This window comes from Arachis ipaensis, chromosome B05, assembly GCF_000816755.2.
Source record: "Arachis ipaensis cultivar K30076 chromosome B05, Araip1.1, whole genome shotgun sequence".
Classification (NCBI taxonomy): domain Eukaryota; kingdom Viridiplantae; phylum Streptophyta; class Magnoliopsida; order Fabales; family Fabaceae; genus Arachis; species Arachis ipaensis.
Window position 1 is genome coordinate 144,719,459 of NC_029789.2, and position 15,483 is coordinate 144,734,941.

Consider the following 15,483-nt stretch of genomic DNA (forward strand, 5'->3'; position numbering starts at 1 on the left):
ATATAAGCGTCATGAAACATTAAAATAACTTCTTTGTTATACATAAATTCATTAAAAATATTATAATATATTGTTTTAAGTGAATAAAATAGGCTAGAATCTAATAATTATTCAAAATATTGTTACTTATCATCATTAAATAGTACATACATAAAACGTCATCTCTTATAAAAACTGAATCTAACAAAAGAAAAATTTAGTAATGATTCCGTTAGAGACTCCAAAAATATTTTTAGAGAGAATCTCGTCAAGAAAATTTTATTTTATGCTCAGTTTAAATTCAATCTATTTTTATTAAGAGTAAGATTTAATTTACTCAAGTAGTTCAAACTAACTTTAACCAATTTTCTTATTGAAAGCATTTAGTTTTAACTAAGACTGGATTTAATTGAAATTTTTATTGTTTCAGTTGTGGATTATATTACATTTTAACATTCTTATTACCTCAATTAAAAAAAATCCATTCTTAATTTTTTTTAATTTAAAGACAAATAAGTTATTGACTAATTGAAAATATAAAAACATCTTTTACCTTCTAAAATATGAATAAGAAGACCTTTTTCATTTTGAATTCTTATTACTTTTTCATATTGAAAAATAATAAGAGATGTCTTAAACTTTTTATCATCCTTACACGAACAATTGGTTTATGGTATAGAAGAAATACATGTATACGTGATACTAGATATTGGATGTTAACGAATTATTTAGAAACCAACTATAAATATAGTTATCCAAATTTATCCTGCTACTGTCAATTTTAATAGGGATTTAAAAAAATGAAACCCTTAATGAAACCCTTCTATATTCATCTGTAATTATGAATTGAATCTTGACGAATGATTAATGAAATTGAATCAAGAAAACTAGACATTTAAATTTTTTTGTCCAATAAATAAATTTTTTGAAAAAACTTAAATACCGTAATTTAAAAGGTAAAAGACGTTTTTATATTTTTAATTTATCAAAAATTTATTTGTCTTTGAATTAATAAGCCTGGACTTATTTGTTTTTTTTTTAAATCATACTTCTTCTCGAAACAAATGTTTTGGGCTTAGTTATAGGCTTTGAACTCAGGCCTAGATATCTCAGATTACTCCAAATTCCAAAGTTTTCTCAAAGGAAAAAAAAAAATACGATGAGGAGAGAAAGGTCTTCGTCCACATGAGCTTAGTTTCAGTGAAGTGGTGTGGTTGCGATGTCTCCATCGAACGAACTTCCGAAACGAATTTCTGAAAATTGAAGCAATTTAAAGTGCCTCAGCAACTGTGTGGTGTATTTTCCTTTTGTTTCTCGAGAAAGTGTGTTAGATAGAGGAAGAGAACACGATGGAAACGATGAACAGAGCCTTCGAGAAAGTGAAGATCATGGTAGGAATGGAAGTCGAAGACGAAGAGCAGCGAGCTACTGCATTGGACGACAGCAGCTCTTACGCATTCATGGACGAATTCAACCGCAACTGCACCTTGTCCACCAAACAGGTATTCCTTTCGAGTTTCGATTCAACCGTTTTTGGTTGCTTGTTTTTTTGTGTGTGAGATAAAACAACGTATTATGAGCTGAGAAAGGAAAATAGAAGGGAAAAAATCGAGTGAAATTTGATTATTCGATTTCCGAAATGTAAGTGTTAGCTGGATCTGTGCTTCAGTTGTGGCATTTTTGACATTGCGATCTCGTAGCGTGTGATTATGCATTTGTGTCATTTTCAACGTTCAGAGGATTTGATATTTTAGCTTAATTTTACTGTTGTTATATTTGGATGTGTGTGTAGTGTTGATTTAGTAGATAGATGGCATGGAAATTGTGGATCTGAGTGTCGTTGGACGAGAAAGGTTGCTCTACTTAGGGAGTTAATCTCAGTGAGATTTCGGTTGGTCTTCAATGCTTTAATTATGAATGAGCTGGATGCAATATAGAGGTAGAGAATTGCATGGTCAGTGTTGCTTTAAGGAAGAAGATGTTGCTGTGTTTTTGTCCTTGGACGATATCATATTGGGAAATTAATCAAGTGACATGGCGACTGGGTACTTGAGATATCCTTTTTGTTCTAGAAATGTTATGTGTTGAATTTTGTGTTGTTAGAAGATAATTTATGCTGGAGTTTAGGTGATGCGTGAAAATTGTTGGCGGGTCGTTTGTAGAGAAATTATGAATATCTTCACCAAAATGCTTTGGGAAATATTTCTTAGGAAATCTATGAATTGGACGAGTCATGAATGCAGTACTTTTGTTATTGGTATGAATACTTATGAGTTATACAGGTTATATAAGAGTGGTATAGTATAACTTTGAGGCTTGTTTGTGTTGTAAGATGTGACTTTGTTACTAAGCAGAGATAATTTTGATGGATTGTGTTTCTAAGGTGATGAATATTATTGTTTGGGTCAAGAATTACATATACAGGACTTTTGAATAATGAATTTGTTTCCCATTCAGATTACTTTTATTGTGGGAGATTGGTTTGTTAGGACTTTATGCAATGTAGCACCAATTTTGTTGATTTTTCCCATTAGAACCACAGGAGTAGTGGATCTGTTAACCCTTTAAGCTGATGTTTGTCTTATCCTAATCTGTTGCTATTGTTTCTGTATTGTTTTAATTTTGTATTGAAACATGTCATTATGTGTCAACGAGTCAACCTCCTCTAGTTTTCTTCCTTACTGGAAATCTTTGTCATCTTAAAACCTGTGTTGTTTTCACTCGGTAAGCTTTCTATATGTGAACTGTTGGACTAATAAGCTCTCTGTTTATGAGCAGAGGTTATATGGTTTTGCAATATGCTTTTCGGCTGGATTAACTTTTACACTATTGGTAAGTCTATAAGCATGATTTTTCTTTCTAATTAGAACTTCTGCTATATATTAGCTTTTGGTTTAGTGCAAATTATTCTTCATAATGAAACCTTTTGTTGTATCCTTTTCTTTTTGAACTATAAAAGAATCTTATTATTAAAAAAAAAACCAAAGAGAAGAATACAACTATGATTCTTTCGGTACTTTCTGTATAATCTTAGGTTTTTATCTCCAACTTATATTTGACTACATGGCTAGAAACTAATGTAGTGTCATTTATTCTTACCATTGTACAGTCAATGCTTGTTTTTCTCAAACCAATCAAGTTTGCGGTAGCATTCACTCTTGGCAATTTGCTTTCACTTGGAAGGTATTGACTGTTTTGGAGCTGGATAATGACTGATTCAGTGATTCTTGAACCCCCCCTCCTTCCTCCCTCTCTTAGTGGTTTGACATTCATTATAATGTGCATCTAATCTTGTGTTGTTCTTGTATAGTTGCTGTAAGTAGCTAGATTGATCAGTGTTGAGGGATTGCTGGTCTTATAATGATAGTTTCCCCATACGTGCCTTGAATGTATACTCTGCCTTCTCTCATCATTTGAGGAATTGATGCCCATGTCCCTCTTTGTATTTATTACTAAATTAACTGTTTTCTTGTTACACCTTATTCTTTCATCTTAATCCATAAGTGTTTAACATTTTAAATTAACATTGACAATAATTTACAGCCAAAAAAGTGTGGATGGCTTTTGTTTATTTATGTTCTGTTAAATTTGGTGTAATAGTTGTTTTGATTTCTTCAAATGATAAGTTGGAGTCTTTTATGATGGCAGCACAGCCTTCCTCATTGGTCCTAAACGGCAATTCACAATGATGCTTGATCCTGTTCGTATCTATGCCACAGCCATATACATTGCAAGTATGATCATTGCTTTGTTCTGTGCTCTATATGTAAGTAAAAGTGCATCTCTTTAGATTCTTCTATTTCCGCACTGAAAAAACCAAAAGGAAAGGAAAAACGTTCTTTTTATTAAATGGCATTTCATCTTATTGGTTTTGCACTGAGCAGGTTCATAACAAGTTGCTAACACTTCTGGCAATTATTTTGGAGTTTGGAGCACTGATTTGGTACGTCATATTTTATAGTTTCCAAATGCCTTCCATGTAACTTATTTTTATATTTTCTTCTGTTTAAGTCCATTAAATACATGTGCTGTATGTGCGAGTCAATTGTGGGGAGACTTCTAGATAAGTTCAATTGGCAACTTTTCTGGTTTCTGGCACTAGCAAAAAAGAGATTCTGAAAATCTATGGAGTTAACAAAAGACCTGTTTTTATTTGAAATGGCTTGGGTCCTCTCTAATTAACGTGATATGGTTTAACTCAGCCAAAGTACACTGGGGGGAAAAGAATAAAAATCTAACGTGTGCATCACCCTTTGTTTGGCCATTTCAATTTATTGGATGCAATATGATTCTATTATGGCCTCATCTCTGTTACTCTCTTGTAAAACTGACTATTTTCTGATATTTTGATTGACAGGTATAGCTTGAGCTACATCCCTTTTGCTAGATCCATGGTTTCTAAAATCATGGTTTCATGCTTCGATACTGAGTTTTAGATCTTACACTGAAGCCACAATAGCCTTGTCAAATGAATCGCATTGAACCCCTCTCAATATATTTGTTATCCAAAGGAAAGGGATTTTGGCTGCTGAACTGCGAGTCTGAAATACAATGAACGGATTGGTGATTCTGAATTGCTTGCACCTCCATGGAGGATTAGGTTCCACTTGAAAGTAACAAGTAAAATCATGTGCATTTGTCGTGTACTGTGTATGGGCTAATATAAAGATTTCGTTTATCCTAACTTTGCCCTCTCCTGACTGTTTTATCCCCAATTTCATGTTGGAACTTCAAATCCACATGCTGCTTGAGGGAAAACCATGTTTCAGTGTGCAACCTTTTATTCGAAAGTTAAAAAGGGGAGATGTATTTTAGAGGCCTCATATACCACAATTTTGTTCGTAATAGCTGACGTTTGAGAATCTTGAATATATGTTTTGCATTTTCATGCATGCATTACACAATTTCAAACCTTTTCTTTATATGCATGTTTCGGAGACTACTAGAAAGTCAATATTTTTAGTAGGAAGAAAATAGAGAATTGGCTAGTGTTGATTCAAATATAAGACATACAAAGGAAAAATATTATTGGTCATTTTACATTTCTCATATTAATTTTAATGTAGTTATTTTTGCTTAGAGTGAATCAAAATTAAATTTTAAATAATAACTCTCTGCAATTGATTGCATGGAATTAAGAGATCAGGTGTCTTTACATTACAATTTTGAAAAATGTAATATTAAAAATAAAGTATTAAATAAAAATTGTAATTACTTAATGTTTATAAGAATTCGAAATACACATTAAAGAAGCATAAGATTAATGGACAATGAACTACAGTTTGATGTACAATTGTAACAATGAATATTTTTTTTGCTATAATAAGACTAGAAATCCAGGAGATCCAACAAATATGAATGTTTCAAATGGTATCAGCAGCTGTAAAACCAAAAGAAGCATAAGACATAGAACCACCATCCCAACTGTCATGGATAACCTTGGCCTTTGCTTTTTCACCAGCAGCCCCCATTGCCACATGCAATGGGAAGAAATGATCCGGCCATGGATGAGCCATTTTTGCATATGGTGCCTTCTCTTCGTACTCATTTACATCCTCAAATCTGTGTTACAGCCATGGAATTGCAAAGCAAGCACTTATTATATTAACAGACATAAGATAGAAAAAAAAAGTGTTGAGCTAGTTGAAAGGATTAGATACCTTCCATCAAGAAGAGAGGTTTTCAACCAGGACATGAATGCTGAAGCCCAGGGAGCTGGAGGGGTATTCCGAGGCGCGATTGCCCTGAGGTTATGGGTGGCACTCCCAGAGCCAATGATAAGAACACCTTCATCCTTGAGAGATGCCAATGCCTTCCCCATGTTGTAGTGGTAAGTTGCACCTCTGCCTGTTGAGACAGAGAGTTGGCACACTGGAATGTCTGCCTCCGGATACATCAAGAAGAGAGGCACCCAAGCGCCGTGGTCAAGCCCCCGCCTCCGGTCCTCCTTCACACGGCTGAACCCGGCTGATGTTAGTAGTTCTTTCACCCTCTTAGCCAATTCTGGTGCCCCTGGTGCTGGATACTTGATCTGCTTTGCAACAGTTACTCAATATGACAGCTCTATTTGAGTTATTCTAACAAACTTTGCATTATGTTTTTATTTTTCGATATTGTTTATTTTCTTAATTTTGTAAATAGAAAGTAAAATAGAAAATAAAATTTTGTTTTTACTGATTTTTTTTGTTTTTATATATATTATACTCACAACTAAAGAAAAACTCTATTTAAAATAAGAGTTTAAGTTAATGATGAACTATATCTTAAATAGTCATCTTCTTATTAGTTGTAACCATATTTAAGTGATGCTCTAAAATTATTTAAGAATTTCTTGATACTCACTTAAAAGTGAAGCAGAGAATATGTATTAATTAATCAACCTCCTAATCATGATTTTAAATTAAATTAGCATACAGCTTCCTTGCATTGTTTGTGCCAACTGCCATTATAATCATGTACCGATGATCTCTAGGACATTTTTTATGGCATAGAATATTCAATGTATAAGCCTTGTAGTATACAATTTTACGTATTTTGGATTTGTGGTGGTACAAAAACGTTAACACCTCAAAAAAACTACCACAAATATTTAATCAGCAGTAGTAGGAAGTCGTTGGCGTGAAGTCGTGAACATATGATTATTATATGAAGTTTAGCAAAAAAATCAAAGTCAGAAATGGAAGCGATAAAACAAGCGCCAAGGAAGCATTTAATTTTATGTTTTTGTTTATGTTTATTTTTATTTGTTTTTTTTTTATTATTATATCTTGATTTTTGCTTCACATCACATATTCACATGCTATTATGCCAACACGAACAAAGCGTGTTTTATTATTTTATTGTTTTTTGGCCAATTACTTTATATAACGTAAAATCGTAAATAGTTTTAAAAATTAAAGCAATTCGCTTATTGATATTCATATGCTTATGCAGACCAACTTTATGTAAGCTGGCACATTTTGACCAAATTCATTGAATTCTTTAGAATTTCATGTAATATTTGTGGGATTCCATTCACACAATTTTATTTACTGTTAGATAGAATATACGTTTTATTTGATCAATTTAAAAATATGTCGATATAATTGTTAAAAAATATTATATACAAATAACACTACTACCAAAATATTCGTTCATCTTTCATTCTCATCATAAAAATCTATCATAAGAAATAAGGAACTTAATTTCAACATGAATCATTGAAGTTATTAGAGAAGTATGAAAATAAAATCAAACTCATCAAAACATGAAGAAGAGACTAACCTTGTACATGGCCCTTGGAAAACCATAGAAGTCATAAATGGTTTCGTGGCGGTCAACGATGTTGACCGTGGGGACATCGGTGTCCCAGTGGCCGGAGATGATGAGGATGGAAGAGGGTGTTTGGGGACAAACCTCCTTCCATGACTTCAAGAACTTCCATGCAGGGATTGACTCATCTATGGCAAGTTCTGGTGATCCATGTGATATGTAGAATGTTTCTCTCATTCTCATCAACCCCATAACATTGTTATTGCTGTTATTCTCTTCCACTTCTTCTATTGTTGTATCATTGGAATCACCACTTTCTTTATTCATCATTTCTTTCTTTGGTGTAGAATTACTAGAAGTGTAACACAATCTAAAGATCTTGTTCATTGAAAATACAAGCTATCTAGAAAGAGATAAGCAAAAGAATGAAGGAATTATGTATATATAAATGTAAGCACTTTGTAATTGTATTCATATCTTATATAATTATAGCTTAAATCCTCAGTGTTTTTGCTTTTGACATTTGACCAATAATTTTCTTAATGATTCTATTGGCCATCATTGATGTTGTGATGACTCTTTCTAGGGAGTAATTTTCAATATGGACCGGCCAGCCATCATTATAGACAAATTAATTCATATAATTATAATAAACATTATTTTTTATATTTTGATGTATTGGCACTAAAGATAGATCACACTATCTTACACATTATAATTTAATCAGAAAATGCTATTTGTATACTAAAATCAGCCACCAATGTATTTATGTATAAATACATGTATGGTTTAATTTATTTTCAATGTGTATTTATATTTTAGTATGTATTTTATACTGGTGGCTGACTTTAGTAACTAATTTTGGTGTACAAATAACATAACCCTTATGTTTATCATGCGGTTCTAAGAAATTTTATAAGAAAATAGTTATACTCTTAGTAATATCACAGCATAAGTATTTTATGTAACAATCACCCCTGTTTTTTCCCCTTGATTTATTTATTTATTTTTTCGTTCAACCAAAATGCTTTCTGACAAATAAGATGATAATACATTGGAAAAAAAATTGTGCAACAATGAAAAACTTCTATTTAGCTTCTTCTAATAAGTAAAGGAAAATACATGTCAAAATATCAACAACATTACATATCGAGGAGAAGAAAACAAATAAGATTTCTTTATCAAATTTGCATGATAACGTTAACAACACCGAAATCTTATCCCACTAGCTAATAAATGTATAAATTAAATTACATAAAACAAAAAATATTAGCGACAACAATAGCATTTTATTCTATTAGGTAAGATTATTTCATGGATTAAAATACACACAATGAAAAAAGTCCATCCAAACACAATTTATTACATAAGTCAGTTCCTTAAATTAAATCACACGTAGATAAGTCAGTTCCCAATCAACACTATTAAGAAGAGCAAGAGCCAGGAACTTCATTAAACTGGTAAGATGAATAAGAGAGACATCCCATTTCAATATTACTGTGAACAACTTTGGCCGTCGGATTCCCACCGGCAGCACCAATGGCAACATGGAGCGGATAAAAGTGCTCCGGCGACGGATGAGCCTTTTTCGGCTGCGGTGCTTTCTTATCCCAATGGTTTATATCATCATATCTAAAATATCAAAATTTAGTAAATTCATAATTCAATGTATTTAGACATAATTTGCATCAAGATACCTTCAACAGTGAAGGTAACAAATTTCTAAAAGTAAGTTGATAATTAAGACTGTTAGATAATAATTTAGTCAAATATGTCAAATTATCTTCTGGTTTTAAGTTATCAACTTCACATGTAAACAATTACATAGAAAAGGGTACCTTCGTTGAAGAAGAGTTGTTTTCAACCAATCATCAAATTCCTGAGCCCATGGAAAGACATCACTGCTTCCATCTCTAATTAACTCTCTCAAATTATGAACTGCACTTCCAGAACCAATTATAAGAACACCTTCATCTTTAAGAGAAGACAATGCTTTTCCCATGTTATAGTGATGAGTTCCATCCATATGAGATTGAACAGATAACTGACATACCGGAATGCTGGCTTCCGGGTACATCAACATCAATGGAACCCAAGCACCATGATCTAGCCCCCTCCTTCTGTCTTCTTCCACCGCGCTGAAGCCGGATTTTTGAAGTAGATCTCTTACCTTCCTTGCAAGTTGTGGAGCTCCTGGTGCTGGATACTTAATCTATATGCCAACAGAAGATTAAGATCAATTCATGGCTAACCAAGAACTATGACCAAAAATTGTTCTACTTTGTAGTATCCTTCAAAAGGAGCCAAAAACATAACATGGTTAAGATTAAGAGCTAAGATTCCCCATCACAAAAAGATACCAAATTTTCAATCATTTCTGAAAAAAGAACAACTGAGTATTCTAAATCTGTTCAAGACTTAAAAGATTGTTTGGTCTTTCCCACTGACATCCAGAGACTATATAACCAAGACTTTGACTAATCCGATTCGAACAAGTTCAATCTAATGAAACTTTGCATAAGAAGGATGACAAAGAAGGAAATGAATGAATCTAAAGGAAAGAAACCTGGTAGAGAGGTTTAGGGAATCCATAAAAGTCATGAATGGTGTCATTCCTCTCAACAATGTTGACAGATGGAACACGAGTGTCCCAATGAGCAGAGATGATGAGAATGGCAGAGGGAGTCTGAGGGAAGATGTTCTTCCATGATTTGAGCACCTTTCTTATCTCAATTGAATCATCAATGGCCAACAAGGGTGATCCATGAGATATATAGAAAGTTTCCTTCAAACTCAAAGCCATGATTGATGATGGCTCTCTTCTTCTTTCTTCTTTGTTGGTTGGTTGGTTAGATGATGCAAGGTTCAACTTATAATAATGAGAGAATCTTCAGAGAGAATACAAAGATTTTATAAAAAAAAATAGAAAAATTTTAAGAATTAAAATATGTATTTTTAGCTACTTTTATTTAAAACTATGACATATAAAAAAACTTATCTTGCTGTGTATCTAAAATACTACATAGGATTCTGGTAACAACAGTAAAAGTGTAGAACACCAGAAAAGGAAAAATGTTGACTTCTTTGTTATTTTTTAGTTTTTACCATTTAAATATAAAAGTAATATCAAATAAGTTAATTGTCAATATATCATATGATAAATACAAAAGAAAAACTAGACCCATTTTGATGACACACCACTCAAAATCAAATCTACAAATTCAAGCATATTTTTCTAGCTTGGTTTAACATTGAAAAACAGAGTAGATCAAATTAAAACTCTTATAATCTAATACTGTGAAATAGGAAAAACATAACAAAGTCAAGTTTTCTTTAAAAAAAAAAAAATTTAAATGATAAATTACATTGAGATTCTGAAAGATAAAATGATAATACATATGATATACCTCAATATATATTAGTAATTATTTTTGCAAGTCTTTTCTAAAGGATACTAAATTACTTATTAGGAAAAGAAAAGTATATCACACATTTACCCAAAATATACACATCTTATCCTCATAAGTCATAACAGCTCTACACAATCAAGTTTCAGGTTTAACAAATTTGATGCTTTCTTGGGGATTCAATTCCATGCAGTATAGGAGACATAACTTAGAAAGACCAAACAACATGAAAATTGAAATACTAACTTCAGATGCCAGATTCTGCATAAAAATGTTTTATCTCTACAAGTAGCTTTGTGGTCACCTCTGATCTAGGAATACATGTGGTTTCCACATAAATAAACAAACAAATAAATAAATAAATAAGAAAAAAGAAGTGGCCTGCTATGAACTTCTGCATGATCTGCTATAGGCAAAAGCATCAAGTTTCAAGCCATTCTCTAGCAGAGAAGAAAAGAGTTCTGGTGCATCACACAGTTTTTTCATCACTACACATTAATTTGAACAGAGACTATTACAGGAAACAACATTGTTATCATTTTCATCCAAGAGATACATATGCATACATCAATGATCTTCTTCATTTGGTTTTTATACGACAGCAGATAATTCACAACTAAAATATAAGGATGAATCTTTCAGACCTTGATTTTAATCCATTAAGAGTATGCTACAACAAGCATCACTGCAATTCCACATGTGTAATAGAATAGAGTTAATTACCCTTTTAAAGAATATTGAACCAATCATCGTCTCAATTCAAAAAGGGAAATCATTAAATATCTTTTATTAAAACAGTTCGTTATACATCAATTTTTCTCACTATATTATCAACAACTGAACAGCATTTACAAAGTATTAAGCAGAACACGAGTCGGAAACTTCAGTAAACTGGAAAGAGGCATAGGAGAGAGATCCTAATTCGATATTGCTGTGGATAACTTTGGCCTTTGGATTTCCACCAGCTGCACCAATGGCAACATGAAGTGGATAAAAGTGATCTGGCCATGGATGAGCCTTCTTCGCGTGCGGCGCTTTCTTATCCCAATTGTTTACATCCTCATATCTACAAAAGCAAGTGAAAAGCCTTCAGAACCAATCCATCAAGAACCAACATTCAATGCTTGCTAGCTTTAAAATGTTTTTCCTCCATTCATGATATCTGTCACTTTGTCAAATTTGGTACATTCTCAAGATATATTTGAGTTATGAATATATCAAATTTCCAAAGTGAGAGGTGTTACGAAATGGAGAGAGTATTAGACTATTGCGGTTAACATCCTTAATAAGATCAACCAAGCAATTAGCAAACGTGAACATCAAAGCATAAATAAGTTACCTTCCTTCAAGAAGAGCCCTTTTCAACCAATTATCGAATTCCAGAGCCCAGGGAACAGCAGTGTTGCCGGAATGAACTCTAAGCTCTCTCAGATTGTGAACAGCACTTCCAGAACCAATTATAAGCACACCTTCATCTTTAAGAGGTGTCAATGCCTTTCCCATGTTATAGTGATGAGTCCCATCCTTATCAGATTGAACAGACAATTGACATACCGGGATATCAGCTTCGGGGTACATCAACAAGAGTGGAACCCAAGCACCGTGATCAAGCCCTCTCCTCTTGTCTTCGTCGACACGGCCAAAACCGGATTTTTGAAGTAGTTCCTTCACCCTCCTTGCCAACTCTGGAGCCCCAGGTGCTGGATACTTAAGCTGTTGGCAAATTAAGCATATAAGCAATGAAGAGATTAAGATCATCATCCATGGATAACCGAGAACCATGCCAAATGACAAGCATTAGCATCATATGAAATGCCAAAAGCCGAACTTTTGAGACATAATTGTGTCAACAAAGTCATTGGCAAATCTTCAAGAAGAAATCATTTCTAGTATCTTAAAGCTATATTGCTAAATCCTAAACAATTGCATGTGAGTTTTCATAAATATATCAATTATCTAATGATTCTCAATTATCAACTTCACATGAAAATAATTAAACGTGAGTCTCTACCATAAAAGAATCGGACAAATTCCAATGCAAGAAATAGGAATTACAACTAACTCGTGCACTTGGCTAAGATTTTTGGACCTATTGCAGGAATTTGACTAATCCGATTCGAATAACCAACAGAGTTTTTCATAGCTAAGTAAGTTTTTGGTTGCTCACGGTATCCTAAGGACTAATCTGTCGCGAATCTGAGATCAGCTCCATACACAAGGCAGGATTGGAACCACGATATTTGTTTAAGCATGTGAACTAACCACTCAACCAATCAAATCCAAGTTAATTATAGCTAAGTAAGTTGATGAACTAATTAAACAACTATATTCCCCAAAAAAAATATATATATTTTAAGATAAGAAAGAGTGCGAAACCTGGTACATGGGTTTAGGGAAGCCATAAAAGTCGTAAATGGTTTCGTTTCTCTGAACAACATTGACGGAGGGAACTGCTGTGTCCCAATGACCGGAGATAACAAGAATGGCAGAAGGTTTCTGCGGGAAAATCCGATTCCACGATTTAAGAACCTTCCTTATCTCAATCGAATCGTCAATGGCCAACGTTGGTGATCCATGTGATATGTAGAAAGTGTCCTTCAAACTCATCAAAGCCATTACCTTCTTTATAATTTCCAATCAACGAATCAAAACTATGAATATCTTTTCTTTCTGGATTCTTCTCTATCAATCTTTCTTTGTTCGGTTTTGAATATATATGACTTTGTGATGACTGTGTCTTATATATACAGAAATCGTTTATGGTTAATGACGTTAGGTTCCAACCACTTTCCGTCCCCGTCGTTGAATTTCAACACACGTTAATGGAAATTATTATTTTAGATTCTATTATCTATTATCCTATTATATATTTTTAATTTTACACCCAAAATGTGCCACATGTAATTGTAATTAGAATTAAATCTTTCCTTCTAAAGTCACCAAAAAAAAAAATCTTTCCTTCTAAAATTAAGAAATTTTTCCTTCTTCCATAATAATTTTACAACCAAAATGTGTTATATGTCATGTCACTCCTCGTTACAATTGAAATTAAATCTTTTCCTCCAAAATTAAAGAATTAAAGAGTTCTCCCCTCTCTCATACCAATTTTACAACCAAAATGTATCACATGTCACTCATTCATTACAGTTGAAATCAAATATTTCTCTTCAAAATTAAAGAGTTCCCCCCTTCTCCATCTTCCTTTCTCTATCTCTCTTATTCTTTCAACTATTCTATCTATTTTATATATTATAATTAATATCAATGACTAATTACTAATTTGACAATTAAAATGTGTAACATGACATTCTTTAATTGCATTAAAATTAAAATTAAAATATTAAAATTGAAATTGAAATATACATATATTATGTATCATATATTACTATCTAATTTAATAATCAAATGTGTCACATTTAACATCATTAGAAATCCGAAATCTTTTTTCTTTTTACTAAAACCTTTCTGCGGGAAAAATAGTTATTTCAACCACTAAAAAATAAGCTGATAACTAACAATTAAGCTAATTTATCCAAATTGTCTTTTCATAATACTATAATAGCATCTTAGATTTTGATGAAATGGCAATTTGAATGGTTCACTATCAAATTATATTTTATTGTTAAGATAACAATATCAATATAAAACTTTTGGTGTCTAAAATAAGTAATTAATATAGGATCTTCTTTATATACCATGTTTGGAGAGGACCCCGGATTAGGGGTGCGTCATTGATTACGTGTGCGTTGGAGTCAAATGTCCTTCATAGCGGTAGGTAACAATTTTGGATAGTCACATTCCATCTTTTTTGTTTTTTTATCAAAAAAAAAAATGAAAACTAGCTATATGCTAAACCTATCACCAGTCTGTTTATCCATTTAAATAGGTGAATTTTGCCTCTAAAATTAAACTCGTTGAAATTTCGGGTTAAACGAGCTGAACTCGATTAATCCGAAAAAAATGATGGATTAAACGGGTTAGTCTGCGGGCTAAACGGGCGGTCCGTTTATTTTTTACATTTTTTAAAAAAAAACACTTTTAGCCAATATTTTTCCCAATCTGACCCGAAAATTCGACTCATCAACTAAAAAATTTATTTTTTAAATGGTTTTTGACCTAAAAATGGTATTTTTGTCAAAATATTTTTAAAAAATAAAATAAAATGATAAATAGGCTGGCCGTTTAATCCCGTCGGACTGACCATAAACGATCCGGATTAAAAAATTCTGGCCCGCAAATAAAACGGGTTTAAATAGACCAACCCATTTAATCCACAGACTTAACAGACCGGACTTAAATGAGCCGAACTAGCCCGTTTGACAGTCCTAATATCCATTATCCAACATTAAAACCGAACATTCTATATCCTATGCTCTTTTATATATTTTTTCTTCTTCGAATACAACATTGTAGAAAGTTTTTCTTTTAATCATAAATTTCAACTCTAGAATCAGAAATTGTTTTTAATATTGGGACAAATATGATGTATAGCTACATTATGAGAGTGCAAAAAATTTAACCAAAATGTGACGGCTTTAATCAACAAATTGAACGGTCCAATTTGAGAGAGAGTAATCAGACGATCCGATTAGAGGCATTGCAGGTGCACAAATCGGACTGCATGCCACGCGTTACACATGCATGCACCCCTAGCCCATGCTTGTATACTACGGCTGCTTACCTCATCCCTTTCATTCATTAACCAAAATCTTTAATCAACAAATTGAACGGTCCAATTTGAGAGAGAGTAATCAGACGATCCGATTAGAGGCATTGCAGGTGCACAAATCGGACTGCATGCCACGCGTTACACATGCATGCACCCCTAGCCCATGCTTGATGCTTG

General features: G+C 32.8%; 4 protein-coding genes across 4 annotated transcripts; 1 reads left to right on the forward strand and 3 right to left on the reverse strand.

The window, feature by feature from the left end:
• On the forward strand, positions 1,080-4,883 carry LOC107644681 (vesicle transport protein SFT2B). The gene is made up of 6 exons (XM_016348603.2): positions 1,080-1,481; positions 2,758-2,811; positions 3,089-3,162; positions 3,628-3,745; positions 3,864-3,922; positions 4,337-4,883. The coding sequence occupies exons 1-6, from the start codon at positions 1,329-1,331 to the stop codon at positions 4,413-4,415; spliced, it is 537 nt and encodes a 178-aa protein (XP_016204089.1). The 5' UTR covers positions 1,080-1,328; the 3' UTR covers positions 4,416-4,883.
• Positions 5,157-7,804, reverse strand: LOC107644678 (extradiol ring-cleavage dioxygenase). Its single transcript, XM_016348599.2, has 3 exons — positions 7,243-7,804; positions 5,640-6,010; positions 5,157-5,541 (listed from the first exon to the last, which is right to left on the reverse strand). Exons 1-3 carry the CDS (start codon positions 7,615-7,617, stop codon positions 5,343-5,345), a joined length of 945 nt encoding a protein of 314 aa, XP_016204085.1. The 5' UTR covers positions 7,618-7,804; the 3' UTR covers positions 5,157-5,342.
• On the reverse strand, positions 8,474-10,140 carry LOC107644680 (extradiol ring-cleavage dioxygenase). The gene is made up of 3 exons (XM_016348602.2): positions 9,797-10,140; positions 9,069-9,442; positions 8,474-8,862 (listed from the first exon to the last, which is right to left on the reverse strand). Exons 1-3 carry the CDS (start codon positions 10,031-10,033, stop codon positions 8,655-8,657), a joined length of 819 nt encoding a protein of 272 aa, XP_016204088.1. The 5' UTR covers positions 10,034-10,140; the 3' UTR covers positions 8,474-8,654.
• On the reverse strand, positions 11,204-13,370 carry LOC107644679 (extradiol ring-cleavage dioxygenase). Its single transcript, XM_016348601.2, has 3 exons — positions 13,014-13,370; positions 11,977-12,350; positions 11,204-11,703 (listed from the first exon to the last, which is right to left on the reverse strand). The coding sequence occupies exons 1-3, from the start codon at positions 13,251-13,253 to the stop codon at positions 11,496-11,498; spliced, it is 822 nt and encodes a 273-aa protein (XP_016204087.1). The 5' UTR covers positions 13,254-13,370; the 3' UTR covers positions 11,204-11,495.